The following is a 24,174-nucleotide window of genomic DNA, read 5'->3' on the forward strand; positions in this document are numbered from 1 at the left end:
ATTATATTCTTTGCAGCCAAAGATGGAGAAGCTCTATACAGTCAGCAAAAACAAGATGGGGAGCTGACTGTGGCTCAGATCATGAACTCCTTATTGCCAAATTCAGACTTAAATTGAAGAAAGTAAGGAAAACCACTAGACCATTCAGGTATTACCTAAATCAAATCCCTTATGATTATACAGTGGAAGTGAGAAATAGATTTAAGGGACTAGATCTGATAGAGTGCCTGATGAACTATGGATGGAGGTTTGTGACATTGTACAGGACACAGGGATCAAGACCATCCCCAAGAAAAAAAAAATGCAAAAAAGCAAAATGGCTGTCTGAGGAGGCCTTACAAATAGCTGTGAAAAGAAGGGAAGCAAAAAGCAAAGGGAAAAAGAAAAGATATACCCATTTGAACGCAGAGTTCCAAAGAATAGAACGAGAGAGAGGAAAGCCTTCCTCAGTGATCAGTGCAAAGAAATAGAGGAAAACAACAGAATGGGAAAGGCTAGAGATCTCTTCAAGAAAATTAGAGATACCAAGGGAACATTTCATACAAAGATGGGCTCGATAAAGGACAGAAATGGTCTGGACCTAACAGAAGCAGAAGATATTAAGAAGAGGTGGCAAGAATACACAGAAGAAATGTACAAAAAAGATCTTCACGACCGAGATAACCATGATGATGTGATCACTCACCTAGAGCCAGACATCCTGGAATGTGAAGTCTAGTGGGCATTAGAAAGCATCACTACGAACAAAGCTAATGGAGGTGATGGAATTCCAGTTGAGCTATTTCAAATCCTGAAAGATGATGCTGTGAAAGTGCTGCACTCAATATGCCAGCAAATTTGGAAAACTCAGCAGTGGCCACAGGACTGAAAAAGGTCAGTTTTCATTCCAATCCCAAAGAAAGGCAATGCCAAAGAATGCTCAAACTACTGCACAATTGCACTCATCTCACATACTAGTAAAGTAATGCTTAAAAGTCTCCAAGCCAGGCTTCAGCAATACGTGAACCGTGAACTTCCAGATGTTCAAACTGGTTTTAGAAAAGGCAGAGGAACCAGAGATCAAATTGCCAACATCCGATGGATCACTGAAAAAGCATAAGAGTTCCAGAAAAACATCTATTTATGCTTCATTGACTATGCCAAAGCCTTTGACTGTGTGGATCACAATAAACTGTGGAAAATTCTTTAAGAGATGGAGATACCAGACCACCTGACTTGCCTCTTGAGAAACCTATATACAGGTCAGGAAGCAACGGTTAGAACTGGACATGGAACAACAGACTGGTTCCAAATAGGAAAAGGCTGTATACTGTCACCCTGCTTATTGAACTTCTATGCAGAGTACATCATGAGAAATGCTGGGCTGGAGGAAGCACAAGCTGGAATCAAGACTGCTGGGAGAAATATGAATAACCTCAGATATGCAGATGACACCACCCTTATGGCCGAAAGCAAAGAGGAACTAAAGAGCCTCTTGATGAAAGTGAGAGGAGAGTGAAAAAGTTGGCTTAAAGCTCAACATTCAGAAAACTAAAATCATGGCATCCGGTCGCGTCACTTCATGGGAAATAGATGGGGAAAGAGTGGAAACAGTGTCAGACTTTATTTTTCTGGGCTCCAAATCACTACAAATGGTGCTTGCCGCCATGAAATTAAAAGACACATACTTCTTGGAAGGAAAGTTATGACCAACCTAGACAGCATATTAAAAAGCAGAGACATTACTTTGCCAACAAAGGTCCATCTAGTCAAGGCTATGGTTTTTCCAGTGGTCATGTATGGATGTGAGAGTTGGACTGTGAAGAAAGCTGAGTGCTGAAGAATTGATGCTTTTGAACTGTGGTGTTGGAGAAGACTCCTGAGAGTCCCTTGGACTGCAAGGAGATCCAACCAGTCCATCCTAAAGGAGATCAGTTCTGGGTGTTCATTGGAAGGACTGCTGTTGAAGCTGAAACTCCAATACTTTGGCCACCTGATGCAAAGAGCTGACTCATTTGAAAAGACTGTGATTCTGGGAAAGATTGAGGGCAGGAGGAGAAGGGGACGACTGAGGATGAGATGGTTGGATGGCATCACCGACTCAATGGACATGGGTTTGGGTTGTCCATGGAGTTGGGTGGACTCCGGGAGTTGGGCAGCCTGGCATGCTGTGGTTCATGGGGTCCCAAATAGTCAGATGCGACTGAACTGAACTGAACCAGGGAGAATGGACTGATCACCTTCAAGTCACAACTGAACTAACACATGACCATGCAGTAACAGAAATCACACTCAAAATAGTTAAATATCTTCAGTGTGCTGAGAAAATTGTCACCTTAAACCTTTGCACACAACAAACATCATTCAAGAATAAGAATGAGCCAGGGGAAGACGGATTGTGGGAGAGAAGGATTGAGAGTTTGCGATTAGCAGATGCAAACTATCATATACAGGATAGATAAAAAATTAAGGTCATACTGTATAGCCCAGGGAACTATATTCAATATCCTGTGAAAAGAATATAAGAAAGAATGTATATATATTCTTTTATATACATATATATGTACATATATATATACATACATATATATGTGTGTACATATATATGTGTGTGTATATATATGTATAACTGAGTCACTTTGCTGTAAGTAGAAATTAAATACAACATTTTAAATTAACTATACTTCAGTAAAAAAAATTTTTTTAAGAATAGGGATGAAATAAAGTTGCTTTCAAGCTTTTGAGAGTTTACTACCAGTAGCTTCTGCCTAAAAGAAATTCTAAAGAATACATTTTTGACCAGCAGAAGCTCAGTGATTGCACAGCATTAAAGACCATAGAAATGAGTAAATATATGAGTAAATCTAAGTAAACTGACTATAAAAACCATAAAATTAACCTCTTGAGGTACTGAAAAATAAAATATAAGACAAAAATACTATATAAATCAGCACAAGGTTTATTAGTATTGAAGCATTTTAAGGTCCGTATTTTGTTCAAAAAGGCTTAGGCTATGTTGAGTCAATTATGCTAAAAGTTCTAGGCTATTAACTAAGAATACAAATAAGAGTATATTATTTTCAAGGCAGTAGAAATAAAACTGAACTAAATCTATAAGACTACAAGAGGCAGACAAATGATAGGACAAATATAAAATACAAAAAGATGGTAGAAAGATATCTATCAGTAATTACAGTAATTATATATTAAATTATTGCTGCTGTTGTTTAGTCACTAAGTTGTATCTGACTCTTTTGCACCCTCATGGACTGTAGCCCACCAGGCTCCTCTGCTCATGGGATTTCCCAGGCAAGAATGCTGGAGTGGTTTGCCAGTTTTCTTCTCCAAGCCCAGTGATCAAACCCGTGTCTCCTGCACTGGCAGGCGGACTCTTTACCACTGAACCACAGGGAAGTCCATATATTAAATACTTAGAACCTAAACATATGGATAATCAACAATGGGTAATTGGCTAAATGTTCTATTTAAGATTTGGTTTAGTTAAACTGGATATTCTTTTAAATATCAAAAATTTTGCCATTTACAAGAGATGTGTCTAGAACATTAAAAAAAAAAGAACAGCAGGAAAGAGTATGGAAAGCTGAACAATGCAAATACTAACAAGAGGGAAACATCAACAACTATACTGGATCAGACAAAATAAATATCTATAACTATACTAGCATCAGACAAAGTAAACATTAAGGCAAACATGTTACTAGAGATAAAAAGGGTAAATATATATTGATAGATGTTTTCATTTTAAAAAATTTAACTCTAAACTAGTATCTAATAATGTGATCTTAAATATATAAAGCAAACATTAGCAAAACAAAGTAGAATTAATGAATACACAATTACAGTGCATATAACTATGCTTGTGGCTTCCCTTGTGGCTCAGCTGGTAAAGAATCTGCCTGCAATGTGGGAGACCTGGGTTTGATCCCTGGGTTGGGAAGATCCCCTGGAGAAGGGCAAAGCCACCCACTCCAGTATTCTGGCCTGGAGAATTCCATGGACTGTGTAGTCCATGGGGTCTCAAAGAGTCAGACACGACCGAGTGATTTTCACTTTCACTATACCATAGTGATTTAAATACACTCTCATTAATCAAGAAATCAAGTACTCAAAAGAACCCAGAGAGGGAGAAGATTAAACAACACAATTAATAAACAGTATCTAGTAGATATATTAGAACCCCATTTTCAATAATTGCATAATGCACATTTATTTCAAGCACACACAAAACACAGAAACTGAACACATATCAAGCCATAAAGCAAGTTCAACAAATTTTAAAGGACTGATTTTAAGGTAACAAGAAAAATTTTCTAAATTTTTTATCTCTTTAATTGACATCTACCTAAATAGAAAAAAACTTGTATTGAAGCCTTTGTACCTTCCACTTCTCTGCTTCTGAAATTCCTGGCAAAGGGAATGAGAATATCAACTTTCCCAAATGTCTCCATGAAACAAAGAGCACTCACTTAAAATAAAAGCAATACCCTCAGCTATAAATTATAGAGTCGTATAGTTTTAAGTTCATCAGATTTGGGTTCTGTTCTTTATCATAACTAACATTTATGTAAGTAAGGTTTATATTTTCCAGTGCTCTTGAACATACATGGATTTAAGTCATCTATCCTATAATTAGAACTTTAAAAGGAGAAAAAAAAATGTAATCTCCCCTTATTTAGTATAGTAATCCTTCACTGAGAATTTGAAATCTCAAAAGAAAAAACTGAAATAGTTGAAATGATACACAAATTTACTTCTCTTCACTTCAAAATGCTTTTATATGGCAGAAGAGATTAGTCCATATCCACAAGAACAGGTACAACTTAATAGAAATAATACTAAAATGTTAGTAAGAATGTAAAGGTACTAGAACTCTCGTATACTGACAGTGGGAATGTAAAATGATACTCCATTTTGGGAAAATAGTTGGGCAGTTTCTTAAACACACCTATGCTATGATCAGGCAATTTCCATTCCTAAGTATTTACGAAAAACAAATTTGTTAACTTTTTTAAAGATGTAAAAATGTTTATGGTGGCTTTACTCATAATAATCCAAAGCTAGAAATAACCCAAATGCCTGGACAGAGGGCTGGGGAAGAAAAAAAGTGGTAAACATATTCATAAAGTGAAATGTTACTCAAATTTAAAAGAATGAACTACTGATTGATATGACAACATGGATGAGTGACAAAAACATTACATTGCATGAAAGAAGCCAGACACAAAAGGATACATATGATTCTGTTCATATGAAGTATTAATATAAGGACAGACAAAACTCATTTTTGATGATAAAAATCAGGATAGTGGTTGCTTGGGCAGTGGTTGGTGATGTGGACTAGAAAGGAACATGAGTAATCTTTCTTGAGTGATTAATACTTTGATGGGGTGGTGGTTACATGGGTGTATATAATGGTCAAAATTCATTAAACAATATACTTAAGATCTGTGTTTTATTGCATTTAATTATATCACAACAGACAGAGAGAATGGACTTTGGGGCACAGTCAGGGAGGGAAAGGGTAGAATAAATAGAGAGTAGCATTGAAAATACACATTACCATATGTAGAATTAGATAGCTGGTGAAAATTTGCTATGTGATGCAGGAAGCTCAAATCAGGTGCTCTGTGACAACCTGGAGGGGTGAGAAGGGGTGGCAGGGAGGCTCATGAGGAAGGCAACATATGTTTCCTCATGGCTGATTTGTACTGACGTATGGTAGAGACCAACACAATATTGTAGGGCAATTATCCTCCAATTAAAAATTAATTTAAATATTAAAATATCACAATATGAAAAAATTGTAGTGATACCATAAAAGAGGAATGAGTATTTTCAGTGAACCAGAAACTTGAGAAATGTCTGAAAGATAAAAAGTATATTTAATAGATGAATAAATAAGAAACGAGAAAAACACAGTTCAAAGAATTTGAAGAAGAAAATTAATACAGAGTTAAAAGCAACGCCCAAAGTTTCTCCAAATCAGAATCAACAAAAGAGAAGAGCAGACGTGATCTTGGGGGCACCAGAAATAAAATGAGTTGAAGAATTCCACTCAAGCTTGCCAGGACCACTTTGGCTCCTCCGGCCAGCTTATTCCCAACAACAGGCTACAGTGATATTTGCCTCAAGATGAAACCTTGAAAATGTTCTTTTACACTAAGTACACAATCCACCTAAGGAACCTTTTGTGGTTTTCATGCTGGGGCTGGAGACCAAAGCTGAAAACAGCCAGAAATAGCCTTAGAATCCCACAAGGATAAGAGAAATTAATTAACAAAAGAAAGGGAGTCCATGACTGTGATACTTTCTTTTAGGCCAGACCTTAAATACAGCTTTCTTTGAAATGAGAGTTCTGACACAGAATCCTAGCATTAGATTTGAAAAACTCAGTTAAGCCCAGGCATCATATGAACTCCAGGAAGCGGGAAACTCCATGCCCAGAAGACAAGCAATGTTTTGTGACTCTCCCCAACAATCTTGGGAGACAGGCCGCTATCAAAACCTACATTCACCAAGAGGCAAACTGGGATGCTCAAACACAAATAAGAATAGGCAATAACAAACAATAAAATGTTTGAGAACAACATGAAAGTTAGACACAGAACTCTAAAAACAACATTTCATAAAATGAAACACAGCAGAGGAAACAAAAGATTTCAAATTAAGAATAATTAATATCCTCAAAGAGACGTAAGAAGATATCATAATATTAAAATCAGATAGCTATTAAAAGAGAACTTTAAAAATGAAATGAACCTGAAGGCAGAGATTAAAAAAACTTACTTAAAGACACTGTGATATCCTCAGATAAAAATAGCATCATTGGCATTAGTATTACAAAGATCAGTTTAAGCATTGTTGTATGCAAATACTGTGTTCAGTCATTTAAAAAAAAATTATCCCTTTTAACTGGCTTATCTAGGCCCTCATCTTTTTACTGTTCCTAATTTTTTCTTTTCTTTTAAGTCTCTCCATATTTTTAGAAAACATTCAGTATACAAATAAATACACAGAAAAGCTAGTAATAGGTAAAGGAACATTCCGAACATTTCAATGAAAATATACCTATTTAAAAAACAAGATTCAGACATACTGCACTTACCTGCACTATTTTCCTCTGACATTACAGTGTGGCAGAGTGCAAGTAACCTAAGGAATTCATGCACTTTGGGATCACCCAGTTCAATGGATTCCATCAAATGGTGGTCAAAAAATTGAAATGTTCTGTCTGCTTGAGGGCTGACTGAGAAACCCACGGTCTCTTTTTTCTGTAGGAGAACAACAACAAAACTGTAGACTTCATTCCAACAAAAGTCTTTTAAAATTCAAAAACACTTCCTCTAAATATTTTTAGAGTTTGTATGACTTTTCAGCCTCCAAAGCCTGGCACCAAAATGGCTTTCTGTTTCCTCATTACTGTTAAATATCACCTTCCCATTTCAGATCCATGTAAGCCTTCATTACCAGAGCAATAAACCTGCCAAAAGCATATGGGGAAGAAAAAAAATCCAATGGCTGTACAAATTCTCAAATGTTTACTTCAACTCCAAAATACAAAGAAGCCCTAAAAACTGAAAGTTGCTTTCAAAACCTACTTGATGGAAAAACTTGACCTGACTTGAACTCTTTTTGGCAGCAACATCTGACCTGGAATAGTATGTGCCTAATTATAGACTTTTTAAAGTCTACTTAGCATGAATTAATATTTCAAGATATAAAAATATTAATGTGTTTGATTACAGAGTACTTCTCTGATCTCACTAAAGAAACTGCAAAATATTAGGACAAAATTAAAATCAAGATCTTGAGATATTTGTATTTACACATTCACTGTGGCATAATTCACAATAGCCAAAAGGTAGAAACAACATTGGAGAAAGCAATGGCACCCCACTCCAGTACTCTTGCCTGGAAAATCCCATGGACGGAGAAGCCTGGTAGGCTGCGGTCCATGGGGTCGCTAAGAGTCGGACATGACTCAGTGACTTCACCTTCATTTTTCACTTTCATGCAATGGAGAAGGAAATGGCAGCCCACTCCAGTGTTCTTGCCTGGAGAATCCCAGGGAGAGAGGAGCCTGGTGGGCTGCCATCTATGGGGTTGCACAGAGTCAGACATAACTGAAGCGACTTAGTAGCAGTAGCAGCAGAAACAACATAGGGCTTCCCTAGTGGTTCAGATGATAAAGAATCTGCCTGCAATGCAGGAGACTTGGGTTTGATCCCTGGGTTGGAAAGATCCCCTGGAGAAGGGAATGGCTATGCACTCCAGTATTCTGGCCTGGAGAATTCCATGGACAGAGGAGCCTGGCAGGGTACAGTCTACGGGGACCACAAAGAGTCAGACATGACTAAGTGACTAACACTTTCACTTCACTTCAGAAACAAAAGAAACATCCATCAACTGATGAATAAAGAATATGTGGTTTTATATATCTATACACACACACACAAAGAATATTATTCAGCCATAAAAAAAGAACCTTGTCTTTATGCTGCAACATGAATGAACCTTGAGGACATTACATTAAAAGAAATAAATTACTCACAAAAGAATAAATATTGCATAATTCTATTTATGAGTGATTTATTTCTTTTAAGGAATTCATGCAGATATCTAATTATGTTAGTAGATATCTAACATAGAAAAATTCACAAAAACTGAGTGTAAAACAGCAGTTTCCAAGGACTAGAAGAATGGGGAAGTGGGGCATTGCAGTTCAATGAGAAATTACAGTTTCAGATGTACAAGGTGAAAAAGTTCTAGAGATCTGCAGTACACACTCAGTGCTCATTGTTAATGTTAGTTTACTGTCCACTTCAAAATTTGTTGATCACAAAAATGAAAGAAAAAGGATTAAAGATAGAACAAAATAGAAGATAATTTTAATATTAAATAAGATCTGTTAATTCACTGACTCATGAAAAGCATAAAATGTACTACTAATTTTTAAAAGTTTATTACTCAAAGGACTAGACCTGTGATAAGGTCTTTGCCAGAACAACTGATAAGAAAATACTTTTCAAATACACTCTGTCTTGGAGACTGCAAAATAATATTTTAAATATAATACTTAATATATCCAAGTACATGAGAATACATACCATTATACAAGGTAGTCCATTAGCTGTGTTTATTTCAGAATCATAGAGACTTATTTAATCAAAGATTGTTTTGTTCATGTAATGAAATTTTAAAACAGCTACCCAATAGGAGAAAAAATTGATCAACTCACTAGTACAAAGTAAAATACACACTGGCCTTAGACTTCCCTAAACCCCCTCCCCCTGACACCCAGGGAAGAAACCATGACTTGTGAAGATTACAGCCTGTCAGACTAGAAAAATAAATAGAAGGAATACAAATTGGAAAAGAAGTAAAACTGTCACTGTTTATAGATGACATGATACTGTACATACAAAGTCCTAAAGATGCTACCAGAAAACTACTAGAGCTAATCAATGAATTTATTAATGTCACTCAATTATTTAGTAATGTCATTCAATTTAGTAATGTCATTCAACAGATAATTCTGAACTGCTATTTCTCATGAACGCCTCTTGAAACTGAAGGATACACTTCAGCCAAATAAAAGATAGCCGGAAAAACAGTGGGAAAGGGAAAAGTAGTTAGTGCTAAGTACTGAATCTTATTAACTGAAGAACTAAATATAAAAGAAACAGATTAGGATTATAAAACAAAATGTATATGCTATATATGTTGACTACATAGAAAGACTGCTTAAAAATTAGAAGGTCCTAATGTCCTCATTTTAGTATTTGAAGGTCAGAAGATACCATTTAAAAACTCAAACCAATTAAGAGAAATCTATGTACACTTAAGATTAAGAAGCATCATTAATAAAAATCATAGGAAAATATGAGGGAAAGAAGGATAGACATAATAATTTTATCATTTTTCATACTAGGAAATTGATAGATACTCCTTACAAAAAAAGAATTAAGAGTATTATACAAACTCTTGAAAGTATACAGTGGAGAAACAATAAAATATTTTCCTAAATACCATAAGAGAAGCAAACACATAGGCTGTAGAATCTCTAGAGAATTATTAAAAATTATAAAGTATAATCTAAAATATTTAACAGATCCAATGTAATGGCCCTAACTCACTCACTAAAAAATTGCATGTAAAGTAAAAGCCAGTCCTATGCTGTATATTCTTAAGAGACATATCTAAAACAAAGTTATTCAGCAATATTGAAAAAAAAAGGTGGGCAAATGCAAATCAAAAGTTAACCAGGAGACATGATCTTAATATCAAATAAGATTGCATCCAGGACAAGGAGAATTAAATGAATCAAAGAACACATTCATGATAAAAATATAACTACTATGAACATCAATGCACCTCACAATAGCATCAATACTTATAAAATGAAGACTTCAGGCTATATAGGAGAGCTAGAGAAAGAGAGAGAGAAATTATCAGAATGCTTTTATTAACCTGTTTAATCCAAACAAATAACACAGATAAAAAATAATGAAATAGAAGACCTAAATAATATAATTAATAAGGTAGAATTAGATGACAATACAGCTAATTTTATACCTTAAAAACAGAAAATACATAAACTTTCATTTTAAGGACCCTGGAACACTGACAACAATTGATCATATTAAGCCACAAAGAAAACCCGAATAAATCCCCCAAAGTAGAAATACAAATCTATTCTCTTATTAAAAATATTATAAGGAAGGAGCAAGTCCCAACCTCTTTGAAATGTTTAGTTCTTCTCATGGTTCAGTGTGGCTATTCAAACTGATATAACAAAAATAAAGATATTACAGGCCAACATCCATGTAATAAAACTAAAGCAGTGTTCAGAGGGAAATTAATAGCCACAAATTCTTATACAAAAAAGGGAGAGAACAAATTTCTTTTTATTTTATTGAAGTACAGTTTATTTACAATGTTGTGCTTAATTTCTCCTGTACAGCAAAGTGACTTTTTAAAAAGTCTTGTAAAAAATCAAAAACTTCGATTGTGCTAGTAAAGGTAGGAGAAAGCAGACACTATTGTACATTGCTTGTGACAGGGTAAATTGGTGGATAAATGTATACATACAACTGACTCACTCTGCTGTATAGCAGAAACTAATACAACAATGTAAATCAACCATATTCCAATAAAAATTAATTTTACAAAATAAAAAAATTGATAAAACATTGTGTTGGTGAGGGTAGGAGAAAGCAGGCATTCTTGTACATTGCTTGTGACAGGGTAAATTAGTGCAAATTCTAAAGAGGACAATTTGGAAATATTGATCAAATTACAAATGCACATACATTTTGACTTAGCAATCCCATTTCTAGAAATGGAACTTGTTAGAAAATATAGGATCCATGTGATATAACATGTATACATGGTTACTTTTGTTGCATTTCCTTTACAAGCAAAATGTTGCAAATATTCTAAATGCCCATTCCTACCTCCTTACATAAGTTAAGGAACATCAACATAATAAAATATTATTCACAATAAAAAGAATTAGGGAGCCCTTTTTTCCCACTTTTATAGAAGGATCTTGATCATTGCTAAGGAAGAAAGTTAAGCACAATAAGCATAGTTCACTACTGCCTATGTAAAAAATTGAGAAATATATTTGATTATATATAATAAATATCTCTAACAGAGGGGAAAAATAGACAGTGAACTCTGTGATTGGGAAACCTGGATAAGAAGGAAGTTTGGACCATACGAATCTTTTTTTTTTAAGTTACATATTTAGTATCTACTCTGATCATGGTGGAAATTAGGCTTCTAGGAACTCATCCTTTTTTAAAAGCATGTACAATTTGAAATTAAAAGTAAGAATGAACTTAATCACCTCCACACCTTAGTCATGCCAGTCTTCTGACCCCAGTCATCATGCACTTCACCTGCCAAAACCAAAACTGAGAATTAAAAATAGATGAAATTGAAACTATATTTATACATTTAGTTTGAAGAAATATACTTGTTTATTAAAGCACCACTACTAGATGACATTATGAGTTCAAACCTAGACATTTTGAAGAGTGTTTTCAAACAGTAACACTAGATATGGCAATTAACACAGAAAGATATTCATTTGCCCAAAACAGAACTAAAATCAGTACACATTAATACAAAATAAGCCATAATTCTGTTTTTCTGTAAATTTTATCATTCTGTTGTTACATTATCTGTGATGTTGGCACAAGGCAAATTTTTGTTTTTCACTTTATACACACTGTTGGGGAATCCAAAATGGTATGCAAGACAGACCAACTCCCATCAGTGCTGAAGCGTGGTGAGTACATCTTTGTCTATATTGGTCTGGCCAGATACATCTTTAATGTCTATAATGGCAAGGTCAAATTAGCATGTAAACATTAAACAATGTCAGAGCCTTGTGTAGTCAGAGAACATAGCCACCCATCTGCCAAACATTTAAAAGTAACTATTCTTAATATAAAGCCAATATGGGCTTATTACAAATACATTGGAAAATACAGGGATTTTTAAAACAGGAATGAAAAATCTTTAAAAAAAATTTTCATTCCTGTTTCATGGATGACAGACTGAAAAACAGAATATAAAATGACATGTGAAAATCACTCAGTTGTGTCCAACTCTGTGCGACCCCATGGATGATACAGCCCATGGAATTCTCCAGGCCAGAATACTGGCGTGGGAAGCCATTCTCTTCTCCAGGGGCACCTTATCCCAGGGATCGAGCCCTGATCTCCCACATGATTCAACTAAAACTAAAAAGTCAGCATAGTATAGTAGCTGTGTTAGTCATTCAGTCATGTATGACTATTTGTGACGCTGTAGACGGTAGCCCAACAGGCTGCTCTGTTCATGGAATTCTCCAGGCAAGAATACTGGAGTGGGCTGTCATTCACTTCTTCAGGGGATCTTCCCAACCCAGGGATTGAACCCAAGTCTCCTGCATTGCAGGCAGATTCTTTATCCTCTGAGCCACCAGGGAACTCCATAGTAGGTTTTTAATTCAAATCTCTCTCGTTTCACTATTCAATACAAACATGCGTGCTAAGTCACTTCAGTTATGTGCAACCCTTTGGACCACTGCCTGACAGGCTTCTTTGCCCAGGGGACTCTCCAGACAAGAACACAGGAGTGGGTTGCCGTGCCCTCCTGAAAGGGATTTTCCCAACCCAGGGATCGAAATGGTGGCTCTTACATCTCCTGCAGGTTCTTTGCCACTAGCACCACCTGAGAAGCCCCTCACCATACAAGAGTACGACCCCAAAAAGCACTGATAAAGAGTTACTGGTGGTTTTTCTGGGGCTCAGGTATAAATCTAGAATACAGTGAGGCTGCTATATGAGAGGAATCCCTGGGCTAGTGAATGAACCTCACCCAGCACCTGGAATTTAGATACCAAACTCACCACAGTTATATTCTAGTCATTACCCCCTATGCTATAACTCTGATAAATGATAAAAGCAAACAAACTGTCTTTGTGTAAAATGGTATTCTCAAAGAAAGCCTCTTCATAAAACTGGTGATGACGCAAAGAAAAACTGAAGTCTAAGAAAATGATAGATCTGAGAAAGAAAACAGACCTTTAGGCAAATAAGAATAGATTATAAAAATTTCCCAAGGCCTGGATCTATGGCATAAACAAGGCCAACTGTATGGGGGAAAAATGATTCTGGAACAATCTGAGTTCTTTAATAAGAATATATTTTACTGACATAATAAATTATTATAAATTGGAATGGCTTTATAAATGAAAGGTCGAAAGGGCTTGTTAAATCTTTCAGTTACTTTCCTGCCTTTTATGAGGGAAATTACAAGCTATCAAAGATCATGGCATCTGGTCCCAACACTTCATGGGAAATAGATGGGGAAACAGTGGAAATAGTGTCAGACTTTATTTCTGGGGGCTCCAAAATTTCTGCAGATGGTGATAGCAGTCATGAAATAAAAAGACAGTTACTCCTTGGAGGGAAAGTTATGACCAACCTAGACAGCATATTCAAAAGCAGAGATCTTACTTTGCCAACAAAGGTCCATCTAGTCAAGGCTATGGTTTTTCCAGTGGTCATGTGTGGATGTGAGAGTTGGACTGTGAAGAAAGCTGAGCGCCAAAGAGTTGATGCTTTTGAACTGTGGTGTTGGAAAAGACTCCTGAGAGTCCCTTGGACTGCAAGGAGATCCAACCAGTCCATCCTAAAGGAGACCAGTCCTGGGTGTTCATTGGAAGGACTGATGATGAGGCTGAAACTCCAATACTTTGGCCACCTCATGCAAAGAGTTGACTCATTGGAAAAGATCCTGATGCTGGGAGGATTGGGGGCAGGAGGAGAAGACGACGACAGAGGATGAGATGGCTGGATGGCATCACCGACTCGATGCACATGAGTTTGAGTAAACTCCAGGAGTTGGTGATGGACAGGTGGACAGGGAGGTCTGGCGTGCTATGATTCATGGGGTCGCAAAGAGTCGGACACGACTGAGCGACTGAACTGAACTGAACTAAATATCACAGGATTTGTAAATTTGGAGATTTGCAAAGATCTTGGGATATATATATTGTGAAAATCCAGGGACTTTTCTAATAACAGCCCCTGTGACAAACATCAGTTCAGTTCAGTCGCTCAGTCGTGTCTGACTCTTTGTGACCCCATGAATCGCAGCACACCAGGCCTCCCTGTCCATCACCAACTCCCAGAGTTCACTGTCCATCGAGTCAGTGATGCCACCCAGCCATCTCATCCTCTGTCGTCCCCTTCTCCTCCTTCCCCTAATCCCTCCCAGCATCACAGTTTTTTCCGATGAGTGAACTCTTCACATCAGGTGGCCAAAGTACTGGAGTTTCAGCTTTAGCATCAGTGACAAATATATCTTCAAATAAATCTTGGTCCCCATGTCTTAAAGTTTCCTTAGGGTAATTTCCTAGAAGTGATATTGTTTCTATTATATTACCAATAAGTGCCATGGTAAAAGAATACAAAAGGCCTACAAAATTCAAAATGACTCCAATACTCCAACAAAATTTTTTCATTTAAACTGCTCCTGGGTTGTATTTATCAAAAGCATCTGAAAATAATATAAAAAGAAAAAATTTTAAGAAAAGGTTCTATTTTATTTAGCATCTTCATAATATTAATAGTGATGTAAGAAAAATGTACAGTGTAACTGAGGCCGTGTAGAAGTCCAGGTTGACTATTATCTGGTCTACTACCAGAGAAGTGTGGGGCAGGTGTGGACAGAAGAGAAGTGAGGAAACCATGGCAACCAGGGGTTATGGGGAGTGGAATAGCAGAGGGAGGTCTAAAGACAGGATAGTATGAAAATCAACTTATATTTCTCAGTTTTGCTCAGGATCAAATTTTACTTTAAAATATTTGGCAATTTGTGAAGTTTCCCATCAGAAGACAAAGGAAAGGTTTCTCTCTCTTTCTTGGATTTTCTTTACGTCCTGAGATTTTTGTAATGAGAAACTGGACACTTGAGTTCAGTGAAGTGATACTGGGAATCCAGAGGAACCTGACAGCAGCCCTCTGGAGAGCTTCCATGCTCTCAGAAGGAACTGTCTGCTAACTGGCCTAAGTCGGGGTGACAGGGTCACATGTAACTAACTAGAAAGGCTGAAAATCCCCAACAGACCAGGTATCATAACAAAAGCATACAAATAGGAACTCAATATTGATGAAACAGCTTGTCTGACCACTAAAGGTAACACTGTGCAGTGTGAATTTTCAGGAATGAATTGTAAATTCTTATAAACAAAGACACTAACATCAGTTGAGGGCTGTTAGGAAGCAAATATAAAATACTGCTTTCACTGAGATAAATCAGGCTCTGAAGAACTCCTCCTCCCTGGAATATGAGTCTATTAAGCACCACACAGTTTGAGCAACAAAAGGAACCTTGGACAGTATCTAAACTAACCCTCATGGGGTTACATGAATGGTAACAGATCCAAAGCTTTATCTGAATTATTCAACATTCACCCAATAAATATTTAGCAAGTGTTTATTATGTGCCGACCACTCTGGTAGATGCTGGTGGTCTCCGTATTAATAAGAAAGCGAGAGATTTTTTTTATTTAAAAAAAATATAGGGTTTCTTAATTTTTTTAGGACTGTTAACAATAACAACAAAAAGAAAAGGTTTCTCTTACCATAGATTCTCCCATTAATGGAACATTTTTTAAAAGTCATGATGTTTTGAGTGAGGGTACCCGTCTTGTCAGAGAAAACATATTCAATCTGGCCTAGCTCCTCGTTGAGTGTGGTCGTTCGAGCTTCAGCAGGTGTTGCCTTCCTGCAGTAATACATCTTCCGATCCCAGTTTATAAAATAACTATGTCCCAGACGAATTACTTCCACACTTTCATCCATTTAAATGGAAAAAAAAAAGAGAAATACTCCATCAATCTCAGAACATACAAGCTTTAGCAAAGCAAGAAGTCTGCCAATGTCTTCAGAGTTTAGAAGAAAATATTTCCAGGTCCTAGTGACCTTCTGAGGCATCTCAGCATAGTCTTTTCATAAAATGTTCAGTCATTTCCTTATAGCACCTTGAAACAACGGCCTGACTTGGCATAAAGCCTTCAGGAAAGTTCCATGCTTCTCTATTTACATTAAACAGGCCCAGGCCCACGGGAGATTTCTTGTGTAGCCTACCAGTTATTTGATGTGGCTTCATTTTACCAAAAGAGGTAAAAAGGAGTCCCTCTATGAAGCACTAAGAAAACCATAGTAGATATTGAGTAAAAACAGGGTGTATTGTCATATTACTTTGCCCATTTACCAGGAAAAGAGCATTGTCTTGTGATCTGGTGGTGATTTATGACTTTTCACTTCCAGAAGTGGAATTTCTAAAGCCAAGAGTATAATATTTTTCAGTCTTTGTCATACATAAGGACAGATCAACTTCCAAAAAAATTACAACAATGTAAGTTTCTACCATTAGATTATTGAAAATTATCTTTTAGTCTATGCCAAGTCAAATGGCATCTTATTACTGTTTATTGCATTTCTTATCAATGAATCCAATATCTGTTTCAAGTTTTATTGGCCAGTTATGTCTTCCTGGAATTATCTAATTGCATTACCTTCCTAGTTCATCTTTCCTATTCAGGTATTAGTGTATTTCTTATTGACTTGTATATATGGAATATATATCTATATACATTATATCAATATGTTACACAGTTTATCACTCATCTTTTAATTCTGTTTCCACTATTTTTGACACAAAGAACTTTTCCCTTTTTAATCAATCAAATTTATCAGTGGTTTATAGTTTCTGTTTATAGCTTCTTTGGGGGAATTTTTGCTTAGATAAGCCTTGCCTATGGCAAGATTATATACATATATATATATATATACACACAGATATCTATACTTTTCTTCCAGTTCTTTAATTTTTTCCACATTTAATTCTTTCTTTCAATTAGAATTTTCTAAGTATGACATGCATATGAGAAGCTAATTTCAATTTTTATCAAATGTATTCATTACCATTTGTTGAACAATAAATCCTTTCCCCTATTGTGTTAAGATGACTCCATGTCACATACAAATTACTTCCTCACTAGAATCTATTTCAGCCATTTCAATTTTGTTCCTTAATGTGTGATTTAATTTATCTTATGTTTTCATATTGTAGCTTTATAAAATTTGGCATATGAGGTAAGAAAATCTTCATTCTCTTCTTTTAAAAAAATTCTTATCTGTAATCACTAATTTATTCCTCTTGATAAAATCAATGTGTTCATCAAATAAACTTTAGAATCACTGTATCAACTTTTTCATAAAAGTTACTTGAGACTTTTATTAAAGTTATAATAAACTCAATTATTGGAAAAGAATGAATATTTTATAATAAATACAACTTAAACAAGGATAAATCTTCTGAGGATTTCAACTTTGGAAAAGTACTTCTATTGGTAAAGAGTTTTAGTTTTGTTTTGTTGTGCTTTGTTTTTCACATAGGTCCATGCCATAGCTTGACAGATTTATTCCTAGACATTTTATATTTTTATTGATAAGATAAATTTTAATTGCTTTGGTTTAATGTGTTTTTAATAAAAGAAGCTTTCCTTAATATTGAAAAAAGTGATTATGTGACAAAAATCAACATTTCACTGAATTATTTTACTGAGTTTTACAGAGTTATTCTATGGATTTTTGAGGTTTATAATCACATTTTCTCTGCTCTTCCTCTTTAAAAGGTTTATTTTGGTTTCATGTCTCATTTTTTTCATTAATATTTTAGTTGCATGACTTGGACATTAACAAGGACATCCAGAACAGTATAAAATAGTAATGATAAAGCAAGGACTCATAGCTTATTTCTGATCTTAATGGGAATGAAGCTTTGGTTTTCTCATCTGTAAACTAAGTTGAAAGCAGCCTGATTATGCTAACTCTGAACATTTAACTCCTAAAAGACAAAAGATGACATCCAAGTTCTTTCTGCACATTAAATCCTGTATATCATTGACAAACCATTAGCCAGACTCATCAAGAAACAAAAGGAGAAAAATCAAATCAATAAAATTAGAAATGAAAATGGAGAGATCACAACAGATAACACAGAAATACAAAGGATCATAAGAGACTACTATCAGCAATTATATGCCAATAAAATGGACAACGTGGAAGAAATGGACAAATTCTTAGAAAAGTACAACTTTCCAAAACTGAACCAGGAAGAAACATAAAATCTTAACAGATCCATCACAAGCATTGAAATTGAAACTGTAATCAGAAATCTTCCAGCAAACAAAAGCCCAGGTCCAGACAGCTTCACAGCTGAATTCTACCAAAATTTACAGAAGAGCTAACACCTATCCTACTCAAACTCTTCCAGAAAATTGCAGACGAAGGTAAACTTCCAAACTCATTCTATGAGGCCACCATCACCCTAATACCAAAACCTGACAAAGATGCCACAAAAAAAGAAAACTACAGGCCAATATCACTGATGAACATAGATGCAAAAATCCTTAACAAAATTCCAGCAACCAGAATCCAACAACACATTAAAAAGATCATACATCATGACCAAGTGGGCTTTATCCCAGGGATGCAAGTATTCTTCAATATCCACAAATCAATCATTGTAATACACCACATTGACAAATTGAAAACTAAAAGCCATATGATTATTTCAATAGATGCAGAGAAAGCCTTTCACAAAATTCAACATCCATTTATAATAAAAACTCTCCAGAAAGCAGGAATAGAAGGAACATACCTCAACATAATAAAAGTGACATATGACAAACCCACAGCAAACATTATCCTCAATGGTGAAAAATTGAAAGCATTTCCCCTAAAGTCAGGAACAAGACAAGGGTGCCCACTTTCACCACTACTATTCAACATAGTTTTGGAAATTTGGGCCACAGCAATCAGAGCAGAAAAAGAAATCAAAGGAATCCAAATTGGAAAAGAAGTAAAACTCTCACTCTTTGCAGATGACATGATCCTCTACATAGAAAACCCTAAAGACTCCACCAGAAAATTACTAGAGCTAATCAATGAATATAGTAAAGTTGCAGAACATAAAATCAACACACAGAAATCCCTTGCATTCCTATACACTAATAATGAGAAAATAGAAAGAGAAATTAAGGAAACAATTCCATTCCCCATTGCAATGAAAAGAATAAAGTACTTAGGAATATATCTACCTAATGGAGAAGGCAATGGCACCCCACTCCAGCACTCTTGCCTGGAGAATCCCATGGATGGAGGAGCCTGGTGGGCTGCAGTCCATGGGGTCACCAAGAGTCAGACACGACTGAGTGACTTCACTTTCGCTTTTCACTTTCATGCATTGGAGAAGGAAATGGCAACCCACTCCAGTGTTCTTGCCTGGAGAATCCCAGGGATGGGGGAGCCAGGTGGGCTGCCGTCTAGGGTCATACAGAGTCGGACAGGACTGAAGCAACTTAGCAGCAGCAGCAGCATATATAGAAAACTATAAAACACTGGTGAAAGAGATCAAAGAGGACACTAATAGATGGAGAAATATACCATGTTCATGGATTGGAAGAATCAATATAGTGAAAATGAGTATACTACCCAAAGCAATCTATAGATTCAATGCAATCTCTATCAAGTTACCAACGGTATTTTTCACAGAGCTAGAACAAATAATTTCACAATTTGTATGGAAATACAAAAAACCTCAAATAGCCAAAGCAATCTTGAGAAAGAAGAATGGAACTGGAGGAAATCAACCTGCCTGACTTCAGGCTCTACTACAAAGCCACAGTCATCAAGACAGTATGGTACTGGCACAAAGACAGAAATATAGATCAATGGAACAAAATAGAAAGCCCAGAGATAAATCCACACATCTATGGACACCTTATCTTCGACAAAGGAGGCAAGAATATACAATGGATTAAAGACAATCTCTTTAACAAGTGGTGCTGGGAAAAGTGGTCAACCACTTGTAGAAGAATGAAACTAGAACACTTTCTAACAGCACACACAAAAATAAACTCAAAATGGATTAAGGATACAAATGTAAGACCAGAAACTATAAAACTCCTAGAGGAGAACATAGGCAAAACATTCTCTGCCATAAATCACAGCAGGATCCTCTATGACCCACCTCCCAGAATATTGGAAATAAAAGCAAAAATAAACCAATGGGACCTAATTAAAATTAAAAGGTTCTGCACAACAAAGGAAACTATAAGCAAGGTGAAAAGACAGCCTTCAGAATGGGAGAAAATAATAGCAAACGAAGCAACTGACAAAGAAGAATTAATCTCAAGAATATACAAGAAACTCCTGCAGCTCAATTGCAGAAAAATAAATGACCCAATCAAAAAATGGGCCAAAGAACTAAACAGATATTTCTCCAAAGAAGACATACAGATAGCTAACATATGCATGAAAAGATGCTCAACATCACTCATTATCAGAGAAATGCAAATCAAAACCACAATGACGTACCGGTAAGAATGGTGGCTATCCAAAAGTCTACAAGCAATAAATGCTGGAGAGGGTGTGGAGAAAGGGAAACCCTCTTACACTGTTGATGGGAATGCAAACTAGTACAGCCACTATGAAGAACAGTGTGGAGATTCCTTAAAAAATTGGAAATAGAACTGCCATACAACCCAGCAATCCCACTGATGGGCGTACACACTGAGGAAACCAGAATTGAAAGAGACACGTGTACCCCAATGTTCACCACGGCACTGTTTATAATAGCCAGGACATGGAAGCAACTTAGATGTCCATCAGCAGATGAATGGATAAGAAAGCTGTGTTACATATACACAAGGGAGTATTAGTCAGCCATTAAAAAGAATACATTTGAGTCAGTTCTAATGAGGTGGATGAAACTGGAGCCTATTATACAGAGTGAAGTAAGCCAGAAAGAAAAACACCAATACAGTATACTAATGCATATATATGGAATTTAGAAATATGGTAAAGATAACCCTGTATGCGAGACAGCAAAAGAGACACAGATGTATAGAAGAGTCTGTTGGACTCTGTGGGAGAGGGTAAGGGTGGGATGATTTGGGAGAATGGCATTGAAACATGTATAATATCATATGTGAAATGAATTGCCAGTCCAGGTTCGATGCAAGATACAGGATGCTCAGGGCTGGTGCACTGGGATGACCCAGAGGGATGGTATGGGGAGGGAGGTGGGAGTAGGGTTCAGGATGGGGAACATGTGTACACCCGTGGCGGATTCATGCTGATGTATGGCAAAACCAATACAATATTGCAAAGTAATTAGCCTCCAATTAAAATAAATATTTATATTTAAAAAATAAATCCTATACATCTAGTTCTATAAGTACATGACATACCTACATCTCCCTCTCCAGAAATGGTATGGTATCAGTTCATTTTCTATTTAAATGGTAATACTTTTTTTTCACACAAACTATAAAAGCATACTGTAACTCTGTAGAATCATAAAAACAAATGTCATACTCTGCATGTATTTATTTATACATTACCCAGTTATAATCTAATCATAATTTCACTCCCACTCCACTTCCTTGTAAGTTTCTTGCTAGCTGTTCTAATCAGCTTTGTTCTTCCTATTCCATTCACTCAGAAAGCATTAGCACTTATCATAAACTAGCCACATTGCCTGACCTGTCATAAGTGGTCAATTAGTGTTGAATGAGTGAATCCTGACCCTTATTCCCCAATTTTACCAGTAAGGACATTAAGACCTACAGAGGTTGTGAATAACCCAAGGTCACACAATTAATCCCAGAACCAAGACTAGAATTCAGGCATCTGGTAAAGTCAATGCATACCAGACCTGGAAAGTGCCATAAAAAAATGGCATTATGCATTGTCATAATGCGAGTAACTGTTCAATCACTTGACATTTTCATTTATTTAAAGGTAAAGCATCTCCCTAAAAATCTAAGCAAAATGAATGGAGAACAGAATTTAATCCTGTGTTGTGGTTCAAGTTGGTGGAAGTATTCTTAATTAATTTTAATTCTTAGACCTTAAAATAGTCTGTAGAGAAGAAGGTATCCTTTTTGTTTGGAAAAGGAGGATTTAGGAGAGTCACAATGGAACATTCACCCCTTTGCTTTATAATAGCAGAGAAAAGGAGACAAATGTTCCAGAGTTAGTATAATCAAACTGCTTAGTGTTTTCTGCCTGGATGCTTAAGGAGCAGGGCTTATGATTTCCCCCATTCTGTGGCAAAATAAGCAATATGGAAACAAGTTTCTTTTGCTTTGGAAAAAATAGCTAATTCCTTGGGAGTACAGCTATTACATTTCTTAAGATGATGTATTAAGAAACTGTAGCAGGTTATATTTTAACACTACAGATAAACTGACAGCATAGAAATACCCTGCCAAAATCAACATATTATGCTCACATGGAATTGTTAACCATTCAAGGTAAATTCTGCACTGTTATCCTTCAGTGACACAGCACTAATTTATTCATTGAACCTTTGGAAACCTTTGTAGAAAACCTTCATCCCTCTGATCAGAAATACTTGGACTTCTCTTTTTCCAGATCTTGGTGTGAGCAACCTGAAATCCCCTAGAATGCTTTTTACCTCAACTTTTTGTCAAGCTGACTTCAGATCACTGTTCCTATTTGGTGAGGAAAAAAGCTCATATTATCTTCATCAATACCCATGGCTTACCAACAAGTAAAAAATTCTAGTGTCTTTTGATGTCTTGGCTGATTAATAAATCATGTACAACTTAGACATAGACATTGTGCCAAGTGTTAGAAGACTTGGGTTTGGATCTTGGTTCTATCCCTAATCAGCTTTACAATCCTGAGAAAATCATCTCATTTATGAAAGAAGTTCAACAGCAATGACTTCAAAAGATTTTGGGAGGGGGAGACGTAAATGAGCTAATGTATGTGAAAGCACTTTATGTAAAATACAAATGTCTATTTTACATTAATTGTCTAGAGGTAAGGTGATGTTATCTGGAGCAGAAAGTAACTCAGGAGTCAATTATTTTAATCCCTCATTTTACAGCAAGTGTTTCCTAGGCAAATGAGGGCACAGAGAAGCCAAGTACTTTCTCCAAGGTCACACAGATATTAGTGGCAATGATAATATCAGAATGTGAACTTGGACTATTCCAAACAGGTTTTCTTTCTGCCACTGCAGGGAACACATTAGAAGGAAAAAGGACCTGGGAATCTTGGTCTTTAAAAAACAATATTAGAAATCATAAAATGAAAAATGCCAATACACTTCAAAGAAAGAGTATATACAGAATATACTTCCTTTGTGAGGACACATGAAACTGCTCATGTGCAGATGGTAAGTCACTCTGAGCAACTATTGTTCATTTCCACATAAAAGGAAAGCTATAAAAGCTGACCATAGCTCCTCTGGCAAAGAGCAAGATTTACTACAGACTTTATAATTGGATACAAGCATGAGAGGTCCTCAGAATCAAAGACAAGCCAGTAGGATACATTTTAAATAGAGCCCACTCTGACCACAGTTCCAGAAGGCCCAAAGTAATTTGTGGTGTTGTGGCCACATGCCACTATTTCAAGTCAATTTCCCACAACTTGACATTTCAGTTTCCTGACTGCTATCCAAAATAAGGGTGGATTTTGTGCATTAAACTTCCCTAGCTTCATCAGAGTGAGGATTTTGGAAAGAGAGAAAAAGAAGCTCATAAAAATTAGTAGGGATTTA

The 24,174-nt window shown here is 36.1% G+C and overlaps 1 protein-coding gene across 1 annotated transcript in view; it reads right to left on the bottom strand.

The window, feature by feature from the left end:
- ATP8B4 (ATPase phospholipid transporting 8B4 (putative)) overlaps positions 1 to 24,174 on the bottom strand; it is a 200,755-nt gene that overhangs the window by 81,846 nt on the left and 94,735 nt on the right. Inside the window, exons 11-13 of the mRNA XM_068992364.1 lie at positions 16,148 to 16,356; positions 11,863 to 11,906; positions 7,106 to 7,271 (exon numbers count right to left, since the gene is read on the bottom strand). Coding sequence (XP_068848465.1) covers positions 7,106 to 7,271; positions 11,863 to 11,906; positions 16,148 to 16,356 — 419 coding nt within the window. The remainder of the gene's footprint in view (positions 1 to 7,105; positions 7,272 to 11,862; positions 11,907 to 16,147; positions 16,357 to 24,174) is intronic.

This window comes from Capricornis sumatraensis, chromosome 2, assembly GCF_032405125.1.
Source record: "Capricornis sumatraensis isolate serow.1 chromosome 2, serow.2, whole genome shotgun sequence".
NCBI lineage: Eukaryota > Metazoa > Chordata > Mammalia > Artiodactyla > Bovidae > Capricornis > Capricornis sumatraensis.